At 40.1% G+C, this 20,733-nt stretch overlaps 2 protein-coding genes across 2 annotated transcripts; one reads left to right on the forward strand and one right to left on the reverse strand.

Moving 5' to 3' along the window:
- Window positions 1-1,973: 1,973 nt before the first annotated feature.
- On the reverse strand, window positions 1,974-10,348 carry LOC108925252 (uncharacterized). Its single transcript, XM_029257504.1, has 7 exons — window positions 9,967-10,348; window positions 9,300-9,650; window positions 8,464-8,580; window positions 8,145-8,197; window positions 2,593-2,660; window positions 2,310-2,476; window positions 1,974-2,011 (listed from the first exon to the last, which is right to left on the reverse strand). The coding sequence occupies exons 1-7, from the start codon at window positions 10,346-10,348 to the stop codon at window positions 1,974-1,976; spliced, it is 1,176 nt and encodes a 391-aa protein (XP_029113337.1).
- A 6,294-nt stretch (window positions 10,349-16,642) lies between these two features.
- Window positions 16,643-18,760, forward strand: LOC108925251 (ribonuclease-like 3). Its single transcript, XM_018737081.1, has 3 exons — window positions 16,643-16,709; window positions 17,541-17,626; window positions 18,294-18,760. Exon 3 carries the CDS (start codon window positions 18,296-18,298, stop codon window positions 18,758-18,760), a length of 465 nt encoding a protein of 154 aa, XP_018592597.1. The 5' UTR covers window positions 16,643-16,709; window positions 17,541-17,626; window positions 18,294-18,295.
- The last annotated feature ends 1,973 nt before the right edge of the window (window positions 18,761-20,733 follow it).

The raw sequence follows: 20,733 nt of genomic DNA on the forward strand, positions 1-20,733 counted from the left end.
TTTGTGCTGAAATCTTCTCTGTCCGTTCTACTCTTTTGTGCATATGTGACCGTAGTTACTTTTACCCCAGCATATATTTCTAACTGAATATGTTCTTAGAGTTAACCGGAGAACTCTATTCATCTTTTCTCTTTTGTTTTACAAAATTTGTAAATCAAAAGAGAAAATATGAATATTTAGATTTACATCAAAAATGAATTTTTTGAACTTGAAATGAATTACTACAGATGTATGTATGTGTTTAATAACTGGAAGTTATACCTGTAGAAAAATTGATTAATGCATTTCTCCAAGCAATATACTGCTGAACAGAAACAGGTTCTAAAAAGCAGCGATGTGGATAATTTGGACAATCTGGAAAAAAAGTCTTTAATAATAAAAATTGGATATAATACAAAGTACATGTTAGATGAAATATTCTGAAAAAAAATAACAGCAAAAGTTTATAGGCTTAAAAATCAGCACTTACTGGAAACTGAATCGAGATACATCTGGACATAAGATGAAACTGAAATCATACTTTCAAACTGGTTTGCAACTTGCTATTCACTCTTTATATACTACATATCTAAGTACACTGTAAATCAGAATTCCTGAATCCTTTCAACGGATTATTGATGAGACAGGAAACTTCAAGCTTAAATAGATCTTAGACCAAAAGATCTTAAGTTAAAAGATCATAAACAAGCACAGCATCGACAGCTCACTGATTTTAAATTTATATTTGTTTCATATATATACACACACAAGCGCCTTGCAATTTATCAGCATTAGCTGGAGTACAAATTATACTTGTACTATGCAAAACATTTTGCCATTATTTCTGCTAATGGTTCAAAGGTTGAAAGCAATTATCTAATTGTGTCTTTGTTAAGAAGTAGTTTTTCAACTGTGTAAACTAGAAGTTACCAGAGCTCAAGGGTTTGATTACTTATGCAGGCAGCATATTTCAGTTTTTTTTTTTTAAATTTCCAAACAATTACAATATTTCTGTAATTTTAGTGTTAGAGCATAGAAATTCATAATAAAAATACTGATTGAAAAAATATGTGTAAGTATAATTTGTAATCCAGGAAATGTTGATCATTTCCAAGGGATCTGGATACTTCGGAAGGCATTGTAAAAACAAACTAGCATTCAACACAAATATTACTGAAAATTACAGGTTTTCTAAGCAGCATTCTAAATGTTGTTTAATTTAGATCATTAAATGGAGAAATTCTGGGAAAAAAAGGCATGTTGTGTTTTCCAGTTATTTAGCTACTCATTTATGGTCATGAATTTGTATCTGAAGTATTGAAAATACAGGGGGCGCCGTGGTGCAGTGGGTTGGGCCACAGTCCTGCTCTCCAGTGGGTCTGGGGTTCTAGTCCCGCTTGGGGTGCCTTGCGATGGACTGGCGTCCCGTCCTGGGTGTGTCCCCTCCCCCTCTGGCCTTACGCCCTGTGTTACCGGGTTGGCTCCGGTTCCCTGTGACCCCGTATGGGACAAGCGGTTCTGAAAGTGTGTGTGTGTGTATTGAAAATACCATTCACATAGAGTATATGTGCCAAATCTCACAGCCGCTCCTTAGTTCTCTTGAAGCTAACAGAATTTACCATTTGGACTCTATTCTAATTTGCATATATACATACATACATCCGCACATTGCAAAGAATAAAAACAGGTTTGCATTCATTCATTAAAATTCAAAGATTCTGAAATTCTATAAGACAGCACAGTTTACTTATGGACTACGTTATGACAGATAATATAACTATTTGTAATTAGTCATAACAGGGATCAGTAGTTCACTGCAGAAAAAAGGATCCTATTCCTATCCTATTCCAGTGCCGGATACACTTTATAGAAAAATGTGAACATCAGAAGGACACAAATAACTACATTCCGTGCAACTGACAGCCAGACGAGGATCCTCATCTCAGCACCACAGGAATCTGATGAGTTAAAAGAATTTGTTACTAATGTCACTTTTACATTTTCTGTTTTTCCTGAATACCGATGACACTAACTGAGGCAAAAAAAGGGCACAGGTAGAAAGATGACATTGCAAAATAAAAGATGATGTCTATATGAACTGCTGACATTTGCTGGAATCCCAGCAGTGCACTGAATAGTGGATTGTTAATTTAAGGTTTACCTACAGTACTGCTACTACTACTACTTCTACTACTAATAATAATATAAAAATAACAGTAATAGTATTGATAAAACTAAATATATTAACAGTGAGCAAAAGATTACTGTTATCTGTGCAGTTACATTTAATATAAATGATTTTGAATGACTAACATTTAACTTTGACTTACCTTCAATGTCCAGCTGCGTCCCATTTCCAAACAGAATGTCCTCACATGTGACCACAGCACAGTAATAAATCCCAGCATCAGAGCGGCTGAGGTTCCTCTTGGGGAGGCTGTAGACACAGCTGTGTGTAGGAGACCCAGCCTCAGGGCTCTTCTCACACTCATCTCTCCTGTTTCCATGGGTGTAAATGAGTCCCGGAAGGGATTCTCCCGAGCCGTGTCTGAACCAGTAAACACTGTGTTCTCCTGCACAGGTCTCACTGTCTACTGTACACTGCAGAGTCACCGAGTCTCCTGGACGCACTGTGTCTGACACAGGCTGCTGAACCACAGTCCTGCTTGTGGATTTGCGATCTGAAATGACCACAAACATTCAAATAATAAAATTCCTATTTTCAAAGTAGATCATATTTCCAATACGTTGTCCTTTTTTTTCTCTGCTGGATGTTCTTACTTTTTAATTGCCTTTCTCAGAGTGGCCTTTTAAGCAGTCACTAAGAAATCTATCACAGAATGTGTTAAGGGGTTATTGCAAATTGAAATTAAAACTAAAATTGCAAATTTTGAAAAGACAGCTTACCTGAAGTAAGTAATTTTAAAAGAAGTAAATGGAAAAATTGGTAACAGCTTTCATAATTACCTGTTATAATCAAATAGGATGTGGCACCAAAGTGAAAGTCCAGTTTATTGCCATAGAAAGCACAGTAATAGAAACCTGAATCAGAAGTACTTGTGCCTGAGATGCGCAGATTGAACATGTTGTGTTTTCTCTGCAGAGTAAACCTTTGGGTGTCATTAAAGCCATTATAAAATGCATAGTCTGTGGAGTGCTGGTATGTCGCTAAAATAAACTGTGTCTTCTGTCCAGCAACATGTCTGAACCAAACTGCTGAGCTATAAGAAAAAGATGTAGAATCACATGTAAGAGTAACACTGTCTCCAGACTGCGCTGTCACCACTACATTGGACTGAACAATGTCCTCTGTGACAGTTTTACCTGGAAAAAATATTCAAAACAGGATCAGTACTATTACTTAATGAATGAAGGTATCTTAAGCATTAAGAAGCTGGCATTTTCGGTAGTTACAGACAACTTACATAATTTTGTGAAGAAGACAAAAACCAAGAGACCAGGCATCTTTGCAGACCTGTGATTCTTGAATCAGTTTGCTGTAGTGTCTCATTGAAAGTCAAAATACAATCTTGGTTTCTAATGGCAGTAAGTAGGAAGGCACATATTGTATCTGTGGCAATCTGATTGGTCACTGAGCTCATCTGATCGCTTTCATTAAAAAAACGTAACAATAACATTAGAATGTATGTGCATAGCTTCAAGGAGCAGTCACTCATTGCAACAATAAACATAATTACTGTTTCTGTTTTTATATTTTCCATTATCTAAAACTATGTGTTTAATGGAGGGTCGCAGAGGTCTGGAGCTGTACTTTGAACCAAAGAAGCTAAAGGACAAACTCATAATTATTATTATTATTATTATTATTATTATTATTATTATTGCTGCTGCTGCTGTTGCTCTTAATTATTTATCTCAGTCAAACATTTTAGCTGGTGTTTGAGAAATTCACATAATGAATTTACAATTATGTAAATACACAAAAGACAAATGAACAAGAGGCCAGAACATTTTTTTAATTTCTCACACTTCATCATGGCTTCTGTCACAGAGTACAGGAAATTGTGCCTCAGTGTTGCTAGTAAAAGCATTTCCACACACATTCAAACTAAACCACAGAACTATGTGTACTGGAGCAGCACCAGTGTTTGTTTCTATCTTTGTAAAGGCCAAAGTGGAAAAAAAAAAATAGTGGATTTTTAATTTGTGTGTCTGTGGTGCAATTAGACCTCTTCACACTAATAAAGAGCTTTGTATTAATCATATGTTGTGATGTCTCAGGACATACAAACCTTGATGCCATATTCAATATTTATTCTTGGCACAAAGACAATGCAAAATTTTTGGTACTTATAGTATAATAGTAGTTTGGTGCAAATATTATACTGTAACGTTTATTGTAAATAGTTGGGAACTGTGGAAGAAATGTAAAATAGTTGTTCAATCGCTGTGCAGGCTGACATGGATTGTAAGGGGGTGACTGTTTGTTGGGCGATGTAGAACGGCTAAACAGGCTTGTAAATGTTAGATGTCCTTGAGAGAAAGGGCTCCTTGGATCAGAAGCATTATTTCCACTGGTGTGCGCAGATAAGTGCTGATGTTCCAATCAACGCTCGTAAAGAACATTGTCCATGCGTCCTTCTTTGTCGCATCTGAACCAAAAGCATTACAATACTGTAATACTTTTTCGTTAACCCCTCTTTTGGAAGGTGCACAAAAGAGAATTTTATACTCAGCTGAACACTTGATCAGAAGATATTGTTATACCAAAACAGAGTAAGAACATGTTCATGATAATACAGTACTGTATATAATAATATACTAAAGTGAAATATTCGTACATTGATAGTTAAAGCTTACTATAAGATTTTCTACATTTGTGTTGTATTCCTTAGCAGCTGAAGAGCTTGGTCACTGGTGTCTAGTGATTTGGATATAATCATAAATCGGGATCAGCTAGCATCATTGGCACTGATGGATTAGTGTAAGAATGTCCTCCTGTAGAACAAAATTTACATGTCAGTGAAACAGGATGTGGTTGATGCAGCCTTGGTGCATTTTGTTTAGTGTCTGCATGTGGGTAAACAGTCAGTAGCTTGATGGATTAAAAAAAAAAAAAACTAACCTTACAAACTTGTCCCTACTTGTTTTTTAGGTGTGTACAAAATCATACCATTGCACATAAAATTATCTGCCGGTGTTTACCATAACCCTAACTCTAACTCGAAGTATTTGCAGATGTAATTAATGCAAAGATGTCAAGAACGCTGATCTAAAATAATAATGATACTGTTTTTAAGCTAAATAAGTCAACAAACAGCACCGTACAGAGAACAACAATGTATGTGTTGATCACAATGGAAAATTATGTAAAACACAGTTTATTTGTTCAGCCTAATGAGGTCAGTGAGGGGACTGAAAGTAGAAATGCTTAAGTTATTTTTCTGACAAGTATTACAGTATAAGTGATCAGTCCAGAGCTGACTAAGTTATGGCAATATCTGCTTACATGGAATTCACATAGAATCATAGAATTAACTTTTTAATAACTCAGGAATTTTGAATCAATAGCTGCCTCTAATGAACAGAGAGAGAGTCATTAAAATGAAACACTAGTACTATCATATTTTTTACAAAACCACAGGAGATGAGTCCTTCAGTGACACCTCCAGACCAAAGATCAGAAGGAAACCACCATGAATGAATGCACATTGTGGGTAAAACACTGCTAGTCAATGTGAAAAAACAAAAGAAACAGCATACCCACCTCATGCAAGCAGTTTTTTTTTTAGAACAAATTAAAAAAACAAAAAAAGGCAGATGCTTCCTACAGCCATAATATGTGAGTTGGAGAGGGTGATGCTGTGTTTAGTAAGACCTACTCCAAGATCAAACAAAGCAATAAATTAAACTATACTGACAATATTTCATTTGAAAAAAGTAAATGTTTTCATTTGCATTAGTTTCACCTGACAAGACAAATATTGTCTACATCCTTAACTGGTCTCTGTCACAATCATCTCATTGCACATTGCCCTCTACTGGTAATTAAATATATTACATATAGAAGGTTCTTTTTATTATAATCGATAGATTGCTTAGATTGTCCCTTTATCCTGTACAATTTATAATGTAGATTATTTTGCATTGGGGGGTGTGGTGGTGCAGCAGCGCGGTGGGTTTGGCCTGTGCCTGCTCTGTGGTGGGTCTGGGGTTCAAGTCCTGCTTAGGGTGCCTTGTGATGGACTGATGTCCCATCCTGGGTGTCCCCCCCCCCCACCTTGTGCTGCTGGGTTAGGCTTCAGTTTGCTGCAATCTTGCTTGGTATAAGCAGTTTCTGTGTATGTGCATTCTGCATTGCTGACTATTAGCAAGAGGGGCATGCTGGTGCAGGGGGTTTGGCCAGGTCCTGCTCTCTGGTGGGTGTCAGGTTCAAGTCCTGCTTGGGGTGTCTTGTGACAGACTGGCATCCTGTCCCGGGTGTGTCCCCTCCCCCCTCCAGCCTTACACCCTGTGTTGCTGGATTAGGCTTCGGCTTGCCGTGACCCTGCTTGGGACAAGTGTCTTCAGCAAATGTGTGTGGTTATTAGCATTATTCAGAGGTATTAAGGCAAGAGCAGGCAGTGGGACTAAAACAACTTACAAGTTACAAGTCCATGACCTGAACTACAGTAGTAATACAGCCAAAGTTCAGTGTACAAGTTGTGCTTTTTAGAGTCTCTGATCTATTGTATTGTATAGTATAGTGGAAAGTTACTAGGGGCAGCTGCTGCCTTTGGACCCGAAGATTGTCGATTGAAATCTCACCTCTGGCAGTATTACCCTTGAGTGACATATTGCTCCAGTAGAATTACAGTACCTAGCTGTATAAATGGGTAAATACATGTAAATAGATTAACATTGTAAGTCACATTGGAGAAAGCTTCAGATAAATGTATAGTAATAGACTTCCCAAAAGTGCAATCAATCCATCCACCCATTGATGATAATAATGAAAAATGGTTCAGTCTGATATTTCTATAGTGTAATTAGAAGCACTCAGTGATCCTGGAGAGCCCAACCAAGTCTACACTCACCAACTGTCAGCAGTTTTTAAAATTTCAGGTTCCATTGCATTCCCCAAAATTACAGTTTGCCATTCGACACCCTAAGTGTAGGCATACTCCTTGTGAGTAAAATGAAGTATTTGCAGTTGTAATGATGTACAGTATCATGTGAATGGATTATATTGTGATCACTTTCACCAGGAATTTTTAAGTTTTGAGTTTATTTTGATACTGATACACAGAGGGTGAGGAAAACAGATAAAAAGGAGCTAAATCTTTATCATAGTATATCGTACACTAAAATGTACAGTATGTCTACATATAATTTTACAGTATGGTAAAAATTTATAGCGAAGTATAGTAATTACAAAGGAAGCCGGACATGAAATTTGTAATAGGTTACTGCCAGTTACTAGCATTTGTTATAATTTTAAATTGAAGTGTATAGTAACAGTATTACCACAAAAAAAAAAATTAATTGCTGTAATACCAGTGATATTCACTGGAGAAGTAGAGTAAGTAGCCTTTAATAATGGGGTCCTATAACCTGAATTTATGACTACAGCTGTATTATCCAGTAATAAAAATCATAAAATGACTGCATTCAGCAAAAATAAACAAGATAAAGACTCTATAACTTTTTAAAATATACAGAAGATGTATTTCATTCCCATGCAGAACAGCTCACAGTCGAATAAACTGTTTCCTCTTTCAGTTCTCTTCTTTCTCTAGCAGATTTATAATTCTTATGCTTGAAGTTCAGAGCAGCATAATTCAAAATATCAGCATGATTCTGTAAAAAAGAAGTACTGCATAACATCCATGAATGCTTCATTGTCATGTATATGAATAAATATTAAATTAATAAAACATTTTTTGAGCTTAGTAGTTCAGTTTTCTGTTCATTTAAATTGTTATAAATTATCCTGGATAATCTATGTTTGTTAGACTACTTATCACAATTATTTCAATAAAATATTTAAAAAAATACTCTCATAAACATCTAGTGCTGAGACATTTTTCACGTTAAAACAATCTAAAATTTTTCAGTACATTACAAATTTAAAGAGATAACATGTTTTCAGAGGGATATTTTCTCACAAAACACAGCACACTGAACAGTCTGAAGAAGGTTAGACTTAAGGAACATTTATTCACCTTTTCAGTTGCTTTCAAGTCTTCTGCCGAACCGTCATGATGTTTTTTCTTATCTGGACAACAGAAAAAAAGCAGAAACAGAAAGTAGTTGCTCATATCTTTGTTTTATCTGGTGTCTCAATGACTGATTATTATTATTATTATTATTATTATTATTATAAGGGACAGTCCTTCATGTATGTAAATTGTGACAAATTATAGCTGTAACGTAATATAGAACTATTTGCTCTATACAGCTATACATATATAAAGCTCTTGTACAAAATAAAAAGCTATCCCATAAAAACATGATATAATTATTATTATACATTCCACATACCTGTAGAGTGCTCACAACATTTTCTGTAGTTTCTGGTGCAAATAAGAGCAAAGTTGAGAATGGCAGAGAAAGTTAATACAATCCCCATACCGATAAATGCTGGAGAGACACCATGGCCTAGAGAAATAAAGAAATTCAAAAATCATCAATAATTATGGACAAATCATTGAAAATTAATACCAAAGAGTACAACTGCTTTGCTTGTTGATCTCTAGTTATGGATTTCTGTACATAAAAGTTAAAAATAAAACATTTTCTCATATGTTTAAATAATCATTTCCTGGCATAAAGGGAACCCCTAGGATTTTACTGAAAACAAAATATGTGTATAATAAAAGTATTTAAAGCAGCGTAAGTCTTGCAGAAATTTGAAAAATTATATCTAGTTAAAACTAGGAGTCGATTCAATTTAAAATAAAAAGCAGCTCTGAAGGTGTTTATAAATCTATCTTTTTTATTCTACTTCTGTTTTTACTGAGAAAAGGTACTTTACTTTGTAAACATCATAATTAACAGAATTTTCAACTAAATTTCTAACCCCTTCACTTGTAAGGAGACAGCCCTTGCCATAGTGGTTTGAGCCACTGCCGTCTTCTCAAGATACCCAGGTCTGAGTCTAACCTCTTCCTCTAATTCCATTGAGCTCAATTAGAAATAATGCAGCTTTGTAAATATGAACATAACTGTGAGTAGCACAGTGTACAAACTCAACATTCTCATTTGCTTGAGAGAAAAGCATCGGATAAATAAATAGTGAAACTGTCATCTGCATCTTGCTTGAGACAAAAATTAATAGCTGTCTTGTGTTGAGAAGACATTCTTTGTCCAGTGCCTACCTTCAATGTCCAGCTGCGTCCCATTTCCAAACAGTATCTCCCCACATGTGACCACAGCACAGTAATAAATCCCAGCATCAGAGCGGCTGAGGTTCCTCTTGGGGAGGCTGTAGACACAGCTGTGTGTAGGAGACCCAGCCTCAGGGCTCTTCTCACACTCATCGCTCCTGTTTCCATGGGTGTAAATGAGTCCCGGAAGGGATTCTCCCGAGCCGTGTCTGAACCAGTAAACACTTTGTTCTCCTGCACAGGTCTCACTGACTACTGCACACTGCAGAGTCACCGAGTCTCCTGGATGCACTGGGTCTGACACAGGCTGCTGCACCACAGTCCTGCTTGTGGATTTGCGCTCTGAAATGACCCCAAATATTCAGATAATAAAATTCCTGTTTTCAAGGTAGATCATATTTTTGATGCATGCAAATCATCATAGATGCAGATTTTGAAGAAGATGCTTTGCATTTATTTTGTCATCCAACAAAACCAAAATTTAAATATAGCATCCCAATAATACTGAGGCATTTAGAGAAGAAAGCTTCATTGAATAGTCACAAGACATATTAAATTGGGTGCTACATATTTTACAGCAAAAGGAATATTTATTTTTCATAAATGTTTAACTGTAATAAACAAACTTAGTGGTAAAGTATGAAGTACAAATAGTTACCTTCAATATTTAAAAAAGTTCCTCTAACGAATTGTATTTCAAGTGAATACACAAAAGCACAGTAATATGTAGCTGAATCCAAGGGATTAATTTTAGAAATGTATAGGTTAAATATGTTTCCTTTTTTCTGGAGGACAAATCTTTTTGTTTCATTAAAGCCATTGTAGAATGTGTACTCCGTGGAGTATCTGAATGATCCTACAATAAATTGAGGCTTCTGTCCAACATTCTGCTTGAACCAAGCGATTGACCGAAATTCAGCATTCGGGCTGCTACATGTCAGGGTCACATTCTGTCCTGGCTGTGCCATCAGCATCAGGTTGGGCTGAAAAATTTCCTTGGTGAAAGATTTGTCTGAAAAAAGCAGTTCCGAAATTAACATTTTGCCTTAAACATACATTCAAATTTGTTAAAATAGCATTAAAAACATTGCATAGCTATTCTTACTTTCACTTACATATTACAGTGAACAAGACAATAGCTCTGGCCATCTTTTTTCGGTCCTCTTCTTTTCAATCAAACTCTGGATGAGCTAACATCAAAGTGGAATTAAAATGTTAAAAGTGAGACTATATGCGGACACATCTGCCAAAATATGATTGGCCAGTCAGTAGAGCTGATATGATGTGATGGAGAAGTATCACCTCCAGTAAGTAAAACCAATTTCCAAGTAACACCCTGCAAATGTTGGACTAAAATAGATTGTTGACATCACACTACTACTTTACGCCTACGACATTACGCCTACTGCTAACCACTCGATGAACATTTTTGATGTGTGTTATTTGTATAGTTATAGAGAATATACAGTGAACCAGAGCCTACCCAAGAAGCACTGGGTACAAGGCTGAGGGGGGCTACACCCTGGATGGGACACCAGTCCATAGTAGGGTAGCTACATATGCACACACTCACTCACCCATTCACACACTATGAGCAGTTCAGTTTCACCAGTTTACCTGAACTGCATGTTCTTGGACTGAGGGGAGAAACCAGAGCACCCAGAGAAAAAAATGGTTTTTCATGTCATTCATTCATTCATACATTCATTCCTTTTTTCATTTGTTTGTTTGTTTGTTTGTTTGTGTAATATTAAATACAAATTAAAATTCGTTCACCCCTCCTCGAACTGCCAGCTTAACGTGGTGGAGGAGTTTGAGTGCCTGAATAATCTAAGGAGCTATGTTGCCTGGGGCTTTATGCCCCTGGTAGGGTCTCCCAAGGCAAACAGGTCCAGGGTGACAGACGAGACAAAGAACAGTTCAAAACCCCCTTATGATGACCATTAAATCAAGGTTCTCGGTTACCCCGCCCGCTATGGGGTCACCAGGGCCCCATCCTGAAACCAGGCTGGGGGGGGCTCGCATGTGAGCACCTGGTGGCCAGGTCTATGCCCACAGGGCCTGGCTGGGCTCAGCCGGAAGCCAAGACGTGGAGCCGCTCTTCGGTGGGCTCACCACCTGCCGGAGAGGACGTAAGGGGCCGGTGCGTTGTGATTTGGGCGGTGGTCGGGGCCGAGTGCCCGGCCGACCCAAACCTCGGGCGCCAACTCTGGCTTTTGGGACTTGGAATGTCACCTCACTGGCGGGGAAGGATCCTGAGCTAGTGCAGGAGGTTGAGAGATACCGTCTAGATATAGTCCGGCTCACTTCCACTCACGGCTTGGATTCTGGAACCACTCTTTTCTACCAAGGATGGACTCTCCACTATTCTGGCGTTGCCCAGGGTGATAGGCGGCAGGCAGGTGTGGGCTTATTAATAGCCCCCAGTTAAGCCGCCATGTGTTGGAGTCTACCCCGGTGAATGAGAGAGTCGTCTCCCTGCGCCTTCGGGTCAGGGAACGGTCTCTCACTGTCGGTTGTGCTTATGCGCCTAGCGGCAGTGCAGAGTACCCGGCCTTTTTAGAGTCTCTGGGGGGCATGCTGGAAAGCACTCCCACTGGGGACTTTAATGCCAACGTGGGCAGCGACAGTAACACCTGGAGGGGCGTGACTGGGAGGAACAGCCTCCCTGATCTGAACTCAAGTGGTGAGTTGTTATTGGATTTCTGTGCTAGTCACGGTTTGTCCATAACAAACACCATGTTCATACATAAGGGTGTCCATCAGTGCACTTGGCAGCAGGACACCCTAGGTCGGAGATCGATGATCGACTTTGTAGTCATTTCTTCTGATCTTCGGCCATATGTCTTGAACACTCGGGTGAAGAGAGGGGCTGAGCTGTCAACTGATCACCACCTGGTGGTGAGTTGGATTCGATGGTGGGGGAAAAAGCTGGACAGACCTGACAGGCCCAAACGCATAGTGAGGGTCTGTTGGGAATGTTTGGCGGAGGCCCCTGTCAGAGAGGTCTTCAACTCCCAACTCCGACAGAGCTTCAACCAGGTCCCGAGAGAGACTGGGGACGTTGAGTCCGAATGGACTATGTTCCACACCTGCATTGTCGGGGCGGCGGTTCGGAGCTGTGGCCATAAAGTCTCCGGCGCCTGTCGCGGCGGCAATCCCCGAACACGGTGGTGGACACCGGAGGTAAGGGATGCCGTCAAGCTGAAGAAGGAGTTCTATCGGGCCTGGCTGGCTCATGGGACTCCTGAAGCAGCTGACGGGTACCGGCGGGCCAGATGGAACGCGGCTCTGGCAGTCGCCATGGGAAAAACTCGGGCCTGGGAGGAGTTCGTCGAGGCCATGGAGGAAGACTTTCGGTCGGCCTCAAAGAGATTCTGGCAAACCGTCCGGCGACTCAGAGGGGGGAAGCAGTGTTCCATGAACACTGTTTACAATGGAAGTGGTGCGCTGCTGACCTCAACTGAGGATGTCCTCGGGCGTTGGAAGGAGTACTTTGAGGATCTCCTCAATCCCTCCGACACGCCTTCTGTAGAAGAAGCTGAGGCTGGGGACTCGGAGGGGGATTCGTCCATTACCCTGGCTGAAGTTGCTGAGGTAGTCAAAAAACTCCTCGGTGGCAAGGCTCCGGGGGTGGAGTTTCTCAAGTCTCTGGATGTTGTGGGGCTGTCTTGGCTGACACGCCTCTGCGGCATTGCGTGGAGCTCGGGAATGGTGCCTCTGGACTGGCAGACCGGGGTGGTGCTCCCTCTTTTTAAGAAGGGGGACCAGAGATTGTGTTCCAACTATAGGGGATCACACTCTTTAGCCTCCTTGGGAAAGTCTATGCCGGGGTACTGGAGAGGAGAATCCGACCGATAGTCGAACCTCGGACCCAGGAGGAGCAATGCGGTTTTCGCCCTGGCCGTGGAACACTGGACCAGCTCTATACCCTCACTAGGGTGTTGAAAGGTTCATGGGAGTTTGCCCAACCAGTCCATCTGTGTTTTGTGGACCTGAAGAAGGCATTCGAACGTGTCCCTCGTGGCATCCTGTGGGAGGTACTTCGGGATTATGGGGTTCAGGGCTCGTTGCTACGGGCTGTTCGTTCCCTGTATGTCCGGAGTAGGAGCTTGGTTTGCATTGCCGGCAGTAAGTCAGACCTGTTCCTGGTGCATTTTGGACTCCGCCAGGGCTGCCCTTTGTCACCGATTCTGTTCATTATCTTCATGGACAGAATTTCTAGGCGCAGCCAGGGAACGGAGGGTGTCTGTTTTGGTGGCCGCAGGATCTCGTCTCTGCTTTTCGCGGACGATGTGGTCCTGTTGGCTTCATCAAAACAAGACTTGCAGTGTGCACTGGGGAGGTTTGCAGCCGAGTGTGAAGCGGCGGGGATGAGAATCAGCACCTCCAAATCCAAGGCCATGGTTCTCAGTCATAAAAAGGTGGATTGCCCCCTCCAGGTTAGGGGGGGAGTTTAAGTATCTCGGGGTCTTGTTCACAAGTGAGGGAAAAATGGAGCGGCAGGTTGACAGACGGATCGGTGCGGCGTCCGCAGTAATGCGGTCATTGTACCGGTCTGTTGTGGTGAAGAAGGAGCTGAGTCGTAAGGCAAAGCTCTCAATTTACCAGTCGATCTACGTTCCTACCCTCACCTATGGTCATGAACTTTGGAGTTTCCTCCGCGGAGTGGCTGGGCGCACCCTTAGGGATAGGGTGAGGAGCTCAGTCACCCGGGAGGGGCTCGGAGTAGAGCAGCTGCTCCTCCGCATCGAGATGAGCCAGTTGAGGTGGCTGGGGCACCTGTTCCGGATGCCTTCTGGACGCCTCCCTGGTGAGGTGTTCCGGGCACGTCCCACTGGGAGGAGGTCTTGGGGCAGACCCAGGACACGTTGGAGAGATTACGTCTCCCAGCTGGCCTGGGAACGCCTTGGGGTTCCCCCAGAGGAGCTGGAGGAGGTGTGCGGGGAGAGGGAAGTCTGGGAGGCTCTGCTTGGACTACTGCCCCCGCGACCCGGTCCTGGATAAGCGGAGGAAGATGGATGGATGGATGGATAGATAAAATTCATTCAGCCTCTTTATTACTGGCAATGTGAAAGACTAATTCAAAAACAAGTCAACAAAACAAGTCAATAAGCATATCATCAGGTAAAAGCTCATGCAGAGTGACAACATAGCGGGTTTCAAATAGTAATGTTTTTATATGGATGATCAGGGGCTTGTAGGTCGGGTTGGACGTGTTTATCTCTACTGAGGAAGTGACGTATTGCTGTCATTGTACTCTTTTTCTGAACATGAGTACTATCACCCGGTAACATGATTTAAACTGATATTATCAGATATTGTTACTCCCCTGATAATTAAGTACTCTTATAATTCTGACCTTAGTGAGCAACTTAGTCTTCATTCCATGAAACCTGTTTTCATCATACAGGAAGTATACATATATAGAAAGTATGGGGTGTTGCCTTGAAAAATGCTTTGTTTCTAGACTCACAAAGAAGAGCGACCACTGCTGGTGTACTGTGTGTACATGTGCTGTAATATCTTCTGTGATCAATCGACTGTGGAAAATAATATTTAAAAACACCTTGTCATGGCCGTAATTATTTCCCCAATGAAAATGATTTCCTTCGTAACATCATCTTCAATGGGTGATCATGAATAAAAAAATATGTTGAATGAATGAACTGCCAGTTTATTAAACATAAGTATGCATGCAAATAAAGAGATATTCCACCTTATCCCCAGAGTCTGTTTCCCATGTGTACACTGTATCATTCCACTTGTCTTTATGGATATGGACATGCTTCACAACTCTGCACATTTTACTTTGAGTAGTATTATTTAACCGGACTGAAAACCAACTTTACAATTACTTCTCTGTGGAAAAAGGGAATTTAATTCAATTAAATGCACTTTCTGTAGACAAACGAGATTGTGACTAATGTCATTTTGTCCATTTATATGTACACAGAGTAAAAGGGGAACACTACTGTCACCCACTCTTTGGTGCTCTCTGCCCATACAGACACGGAGCATGGGGAACTCTACATGACCATTAAACGATGAGGTTCCATTCCTCTGTAAGATATTGGCTAAAAGAAAATAGGCACAAACTCTACCATCCGTGCAAGATTTCCACACACCAAAAATGACATTTGCAGCTTTCCTATAACTATAGAAACTTGTTTTTTATTGAGTCATAACCAAGTATAATTTTTGAAGGACTTGTTGTGCATGCTTCAGTACATCTACTGCATGACTTTCAGGTACCTGTAGAATTTTTCTGGCCACACCAACCACAGAGAAACATCTTTTTACCACGGGGTGCTTTCTCTTGGTTGTACAGTTGCACAAGAGGTAGAGCGAGCATCTCATGTCACCTCGGCTGTTTTGTTGTAGGTTCGACCCCAGCGCAGTCTGTGCGATGTAAGCATGTCCGCTTGGTGTCTTCATGGGTTCCCCCCACAGTACAAAGACGTACAGTTCAGGTGAATTTCACGCTTTAAACTGCCCATAGTGTGCAAACGTGGCTATGCTGCAGTGGACTGGCAGCTACTTCTAGCCTTAAACCCAGGGATCCAGGGTTTCAGACATGGGCTCGTGAACCTTGCCAGGGCAAGTACTTAACAAAAGTAAGTGTGTTTTCTCTGACAATATTTTTTCAACATTGAAACTTTTATGTTTTGCCAGAAAGATCTTTTTTCCTGCATAAAATGTGTCCTTGACACTTCCTCCCTCATAGACTTTGAGTTTGTAAACCAGCGGAATTCATGGCAAACATTCGATTACAGTAAAATCCTGCATTTTTGTTTGCACATAGCCTTTGGTAAACTTTCCACAAACTTTTGATACTCTGACCACATGACCAGCATTAAATTGAAACTTTCGCTTTTCAGGACTATTTAGCTTCAAATTATAAATGCTACTAAAAATGTGAAAGGCATTCAGTGTCTGTACCTCAACAGGTTTCAATTAAATAGTGCAATGGTATGCATTATTGAAAGAACCTTCCAAATCTTGCATAACGTCTACATATATCCTTGTGCTCTAAGAAGTAAAATAATGTTGAATCATTCTCTTCAATGTTCAGTTAAACCTTTCTCTTACAGATGCCTTGAGATAATTATAGATGGCAAAAAGAATTTTGTCATGTTTATTCTTCACAACGTGAAAATATAAATTCTGAACAAATATAAGGTCACTGGAATTGCAACAAAAAATATTGACTATTTAAGAAGTTAGCCATTCCCACATCTCCCAGAAATGATGATGTTGCAATACAAAAACTGGCTTGAACCAGGAGATATAAATGCAAGTAGGGCTGACATAGAAAGCTATTCTGACTGACAGCATCACCTACAAATGGTCTTAATTTGGGTTACCCTGAGCTTTGAAGTGACAGCCAACATTCTACAGGTTGGTACTGTATGAACTTTAAATTGTGGAATATCCACTTCCAAAAATATAAGTAAATTCTTCGCAAATGAAAAAAAAAATTGTATTAAGTAGAATATTTTATGGGTTTCCAGAGAAATCTGGACTTCATTTATGCTGTTGTTGCTTTACATGTCAAAATTCATAACATGTTGTTCAATGTACCATTGTGTGATTTTATTTCAATAGAAAATCCAGTTAACATATCAGTCCAATATTTTTTATTCCTGTAAAATCTTATTAACTTAGATGTTAAGTTTAAATGTTAGGAACACCACAGTTCATCAGGAAATGTAAGATTCAAAAGCACTGCTCACAAGCATTTGCTTAATTAGTCTTACATTTTAACAGTAAAGCTTTCTGGGATATAGTATTATTGCTATGAAAATGTTTGCTTTCCTCTAAAGTGAAGTTCCTTGTTCTTTATATGAAGTTGCAATTATGTCTTTAATTTTTTTTACTTAATCATCACGACCCCTCCATAACACTAGCTATTACAAAAGGTAACAAGTTTGTTCCTCTCACCACTAGTAACTTTGCTTCAATTAGGGACAGCCAGTAGTTAGAACTATTGCCTTTAGATGAGAAAGGCTGCAGGTTTGATCCCTGCTTCTGGCTGTATTAGCCTTGAGCAAGGCTCCAATAGAATTACCTAGCTGTATAAATGGGTAAATAATTGTAACCTTAACACTGTAAGCTGCATTGCAAAAAAGTGTCAGCTAAATTAATAATTGTAAATTAAATATTACAGGGTAAATTTAAGGTATTTTAAACTTATATAATGTTGTCATTGCGTTTTTGTGTGAATTCCAGCATTTATCTGAAGATATTGACTTTGTTCTACCTGAAAAAAAAAGAAAATTTTAGAAAGCATCTTACTTAAAGCAAAATATTCAAAGGTATGTTAATTGTTGATTATTCAAAAAGTCCCATCAGTGTACTTTTTTAATGGAATGTTTTCATTGTTTTATTTTTAAGTCAATGTCAAGTGTTTTATACCCTTTTATTTACAGTACCAGTCCGTTGCTAAATTATACTGAAAACACACACACACACACACACACACACACACACACATTTTCAGAACCGCTTGTCCCTTACGGGGTCACGGAGACTACCCGGCAACACAGGGCGTAAGGCCGGAGGGGGAAGGGGACACACCCAGGACGGGACACCAGTCCGCCACAAGGCACCCCAAGCAGGACTTGAACCCCAGACCCACCGGAGAGCAGGACTGCGGTCCAACCCACTGCGCCACCGCACCCCCATAATATACTGAAAACATTTTTTGCTTTAACAACACAAATGTGATGCATTTGGTTACCAAGTTTCAGTGCTGAAACATTTCACTGGTACTGTAAATAATCTGAATAGTTTGGAATATGTTCTCTGGGTATTGAAATTAGTCCATGACAGCTGACTATGTCTAGATGCTGAATATAATTCGGCCTGTGTATTTTATGTATGAATACAATTGTAAAATATTCATCATGGTGATGTCAGTCAGTACCCTATGAACCAGAGGCAGTAACCATACACTAACATTCTCTTCCTTTGTTTTTCCAGACATGAACGTTGATCTGCAGTGCCGTGCCTTGGTTCTTATCCTGCTACTGTGGGCTGTACTATCCGTCTATGGTCAACCAGAGGATGTTAAATACAGATACAAAAAATTTCTCAATCAGCATTTTTTTATTAAGATGAATGAACATATCTGTGACAAAGAGATTGGTTCTAGAAACATTTATATTGAAGATGATGGTAGGCAATGCAAGGACACAAACACCTTTATATACAGCACGTCGTTAAACAGTGTAAAGCAAGTTTGTAATAATGCTGGAGAAAAGATTATAAGAGATGGCAAAGTCTATTTCAGAAGCCTCCAGCCATTTCCTGTGATCACATGTAGACTAAAGTCAGGGGTACGTCCACCGCACTGTGAATACAGGGGAACAAAGAGTACGAGGTACATCGAAATTGGTTGTGATCAAGGTTGGCCAGTACACTATGACACAGACATTGTTCAAGTCTAAAATGACAGAACGCTCAGATGTTTGGCTGAAACCAAAGGACAGCAACAGCTTCAAATGACATAAAACATTATACGAAAAATTGCCAGCTAACAACTGTTGCTAATTGAAGTTTAAGGTAGTTTTAAATTCAGATTTAAAAGTTTTTTTGGAATAATTTTTTTCTAAAAATATTGCTTATATGTCACATTGTCATTTGAGAATGAATCATTCTGGAAATAAGTGAAAAAAAAATTTAAAAGGGTATCCAGGCACAATTGCATTTTTAATGTTCATGTAATTTTTTTGGATAATTAGGAAACAGTTCCTGACAGAGACACAAAGTTTTGTAGGATGGTTATGCATATTGTTATCTTGCAAGTATGGTCCCATATAGTTTTGTACAACATTGTACAAAAAACTACAATGCTGTGATCAATAACTTTTGAACGGTTAGTGATTTCTTTCTTTGCATGTACACTAAATAAAAACATAATACTGAAAGCGTTGTTTCTGATAAATCTAATCTTTGTGAAATTGTGAAATCATTCTGGCACTCTTCACAGTTTGAGTAAGCATGGGAGTATGCTAATACAGTCTACAGGTGTTTTGTGGACTAGGAGAAGGCGTATGACCATGTCCCTCAGGATGTGCTGAGAGATCCTGCAGGCATATGGGGTACTAGTGCTGATGTGTATCATCTGATCCCTGTAAGAGTGGGAGCTGTGTCAGAAGGCGTCTGGGTGAAAGGATTAAACGTTGCACCTCTGCTGTTTGCAAATAATGTCTTTTTGGCCTCACTTGACTGCAACCTTTGGTGTGTTCTTCAGCAACTGTGAAATGATTGACATGAAAATCAGCACTTCTGAAATTATGCTCTTTTCTCTGGAAAGGGTGGAGGGCAGCCAACTGAGTAATGGAAACTAAGCTGTATTTCACAGGTTCAACACTAAAACACGTGTTACTTGAAATACCATATATATTATCACTCATATACTGCAAGCCATTAAGAGAAATGTAAAAGAACTCATTCTGAAGCACTCACATTGCAATATACTCAGTAAAAGGGCAATTTGGAAATGCTCATAATACAAAGTAAATATTTTTTTCTTGTTTTTCTTCTTACTTCTTCCATAAACTGTGGAATAAAAGTACTGTCGCAAAGAGCAGAGCGAAAACCCAGGTGCGGCCCCAATTGCAGGATCTTTTACTAAAGATATTAAGGACAAGCCAAACCTCATAGTTCAGAGACAAACGTGGTGAATCCGAGGTGCAAATGTGGTTCGAGGGGACCATCTGAAGACATGGTTGATGAAGCGAAGTGAGGTTCGATGCCATAGGAGACAGGAACAGGGACAAGGAGACGGGCGTGGGTACATGGAGGAGGCCAGGTAAGGCGCTGTGGAAGCGCCATGAACACTGGAGGGACAGTTGTCTCAAAGAGATTTCACAACTGGGAAGGGACTGGGGATTGTTTTTATAGCTGAGTGCTCCAATTGTGGACAGGTGCCTAATCGGAGCCAGGTGCTGCTGGTTGTCCCATTCAGGGTTGGGTACATATGAAGAGGAAAACTACAGTTCAAGTGAAGCCCATGTAGTGTATGCTGTGTCCAAAATGCAAAATGTTATTTTAAATTACATTACTACACACACACACATTGTCTGAACTGCTTGAGATGGGGTTGCGGTGAGCCGGAGTCTAACCCAGCAACACAGGGCGTAAGGCTGGAGGGGGACACACCCAGGACAGGACAACAGTCCGTCACAAGGCACCCCAAGCAGGACTCAAACCCAAGACCCACTGGAGGGGACCCGGTCCAACCCATTACGCCACTGCGCCACCACGCCCCCCTTTGAAGATATAGCCAAAGCTAATAAAATCGTAAGTCTCTATACTAATAATCTCACCAAACCTACAATACTTACCTAATATTTCAAACATTTCTGAAAACACTGCCAGGTATAAATTTCTATTGTTAGATTTAGCCTTTAATAAT

The sequence above is a fragment of the Scleropages formosus genome, chromosome 13, assembly GCF_900964775.1.
Source record: "Scleropages formosus chromosome 13, fSclFor1.1, whole genome shotgun sequence".
Lineage (NCBI taxonomy): Eukaryota > Metazoa > Chordata > Actinopteri > Osteoglossiformes > Osteoglossidae > Scleropages > Scleropages formosus.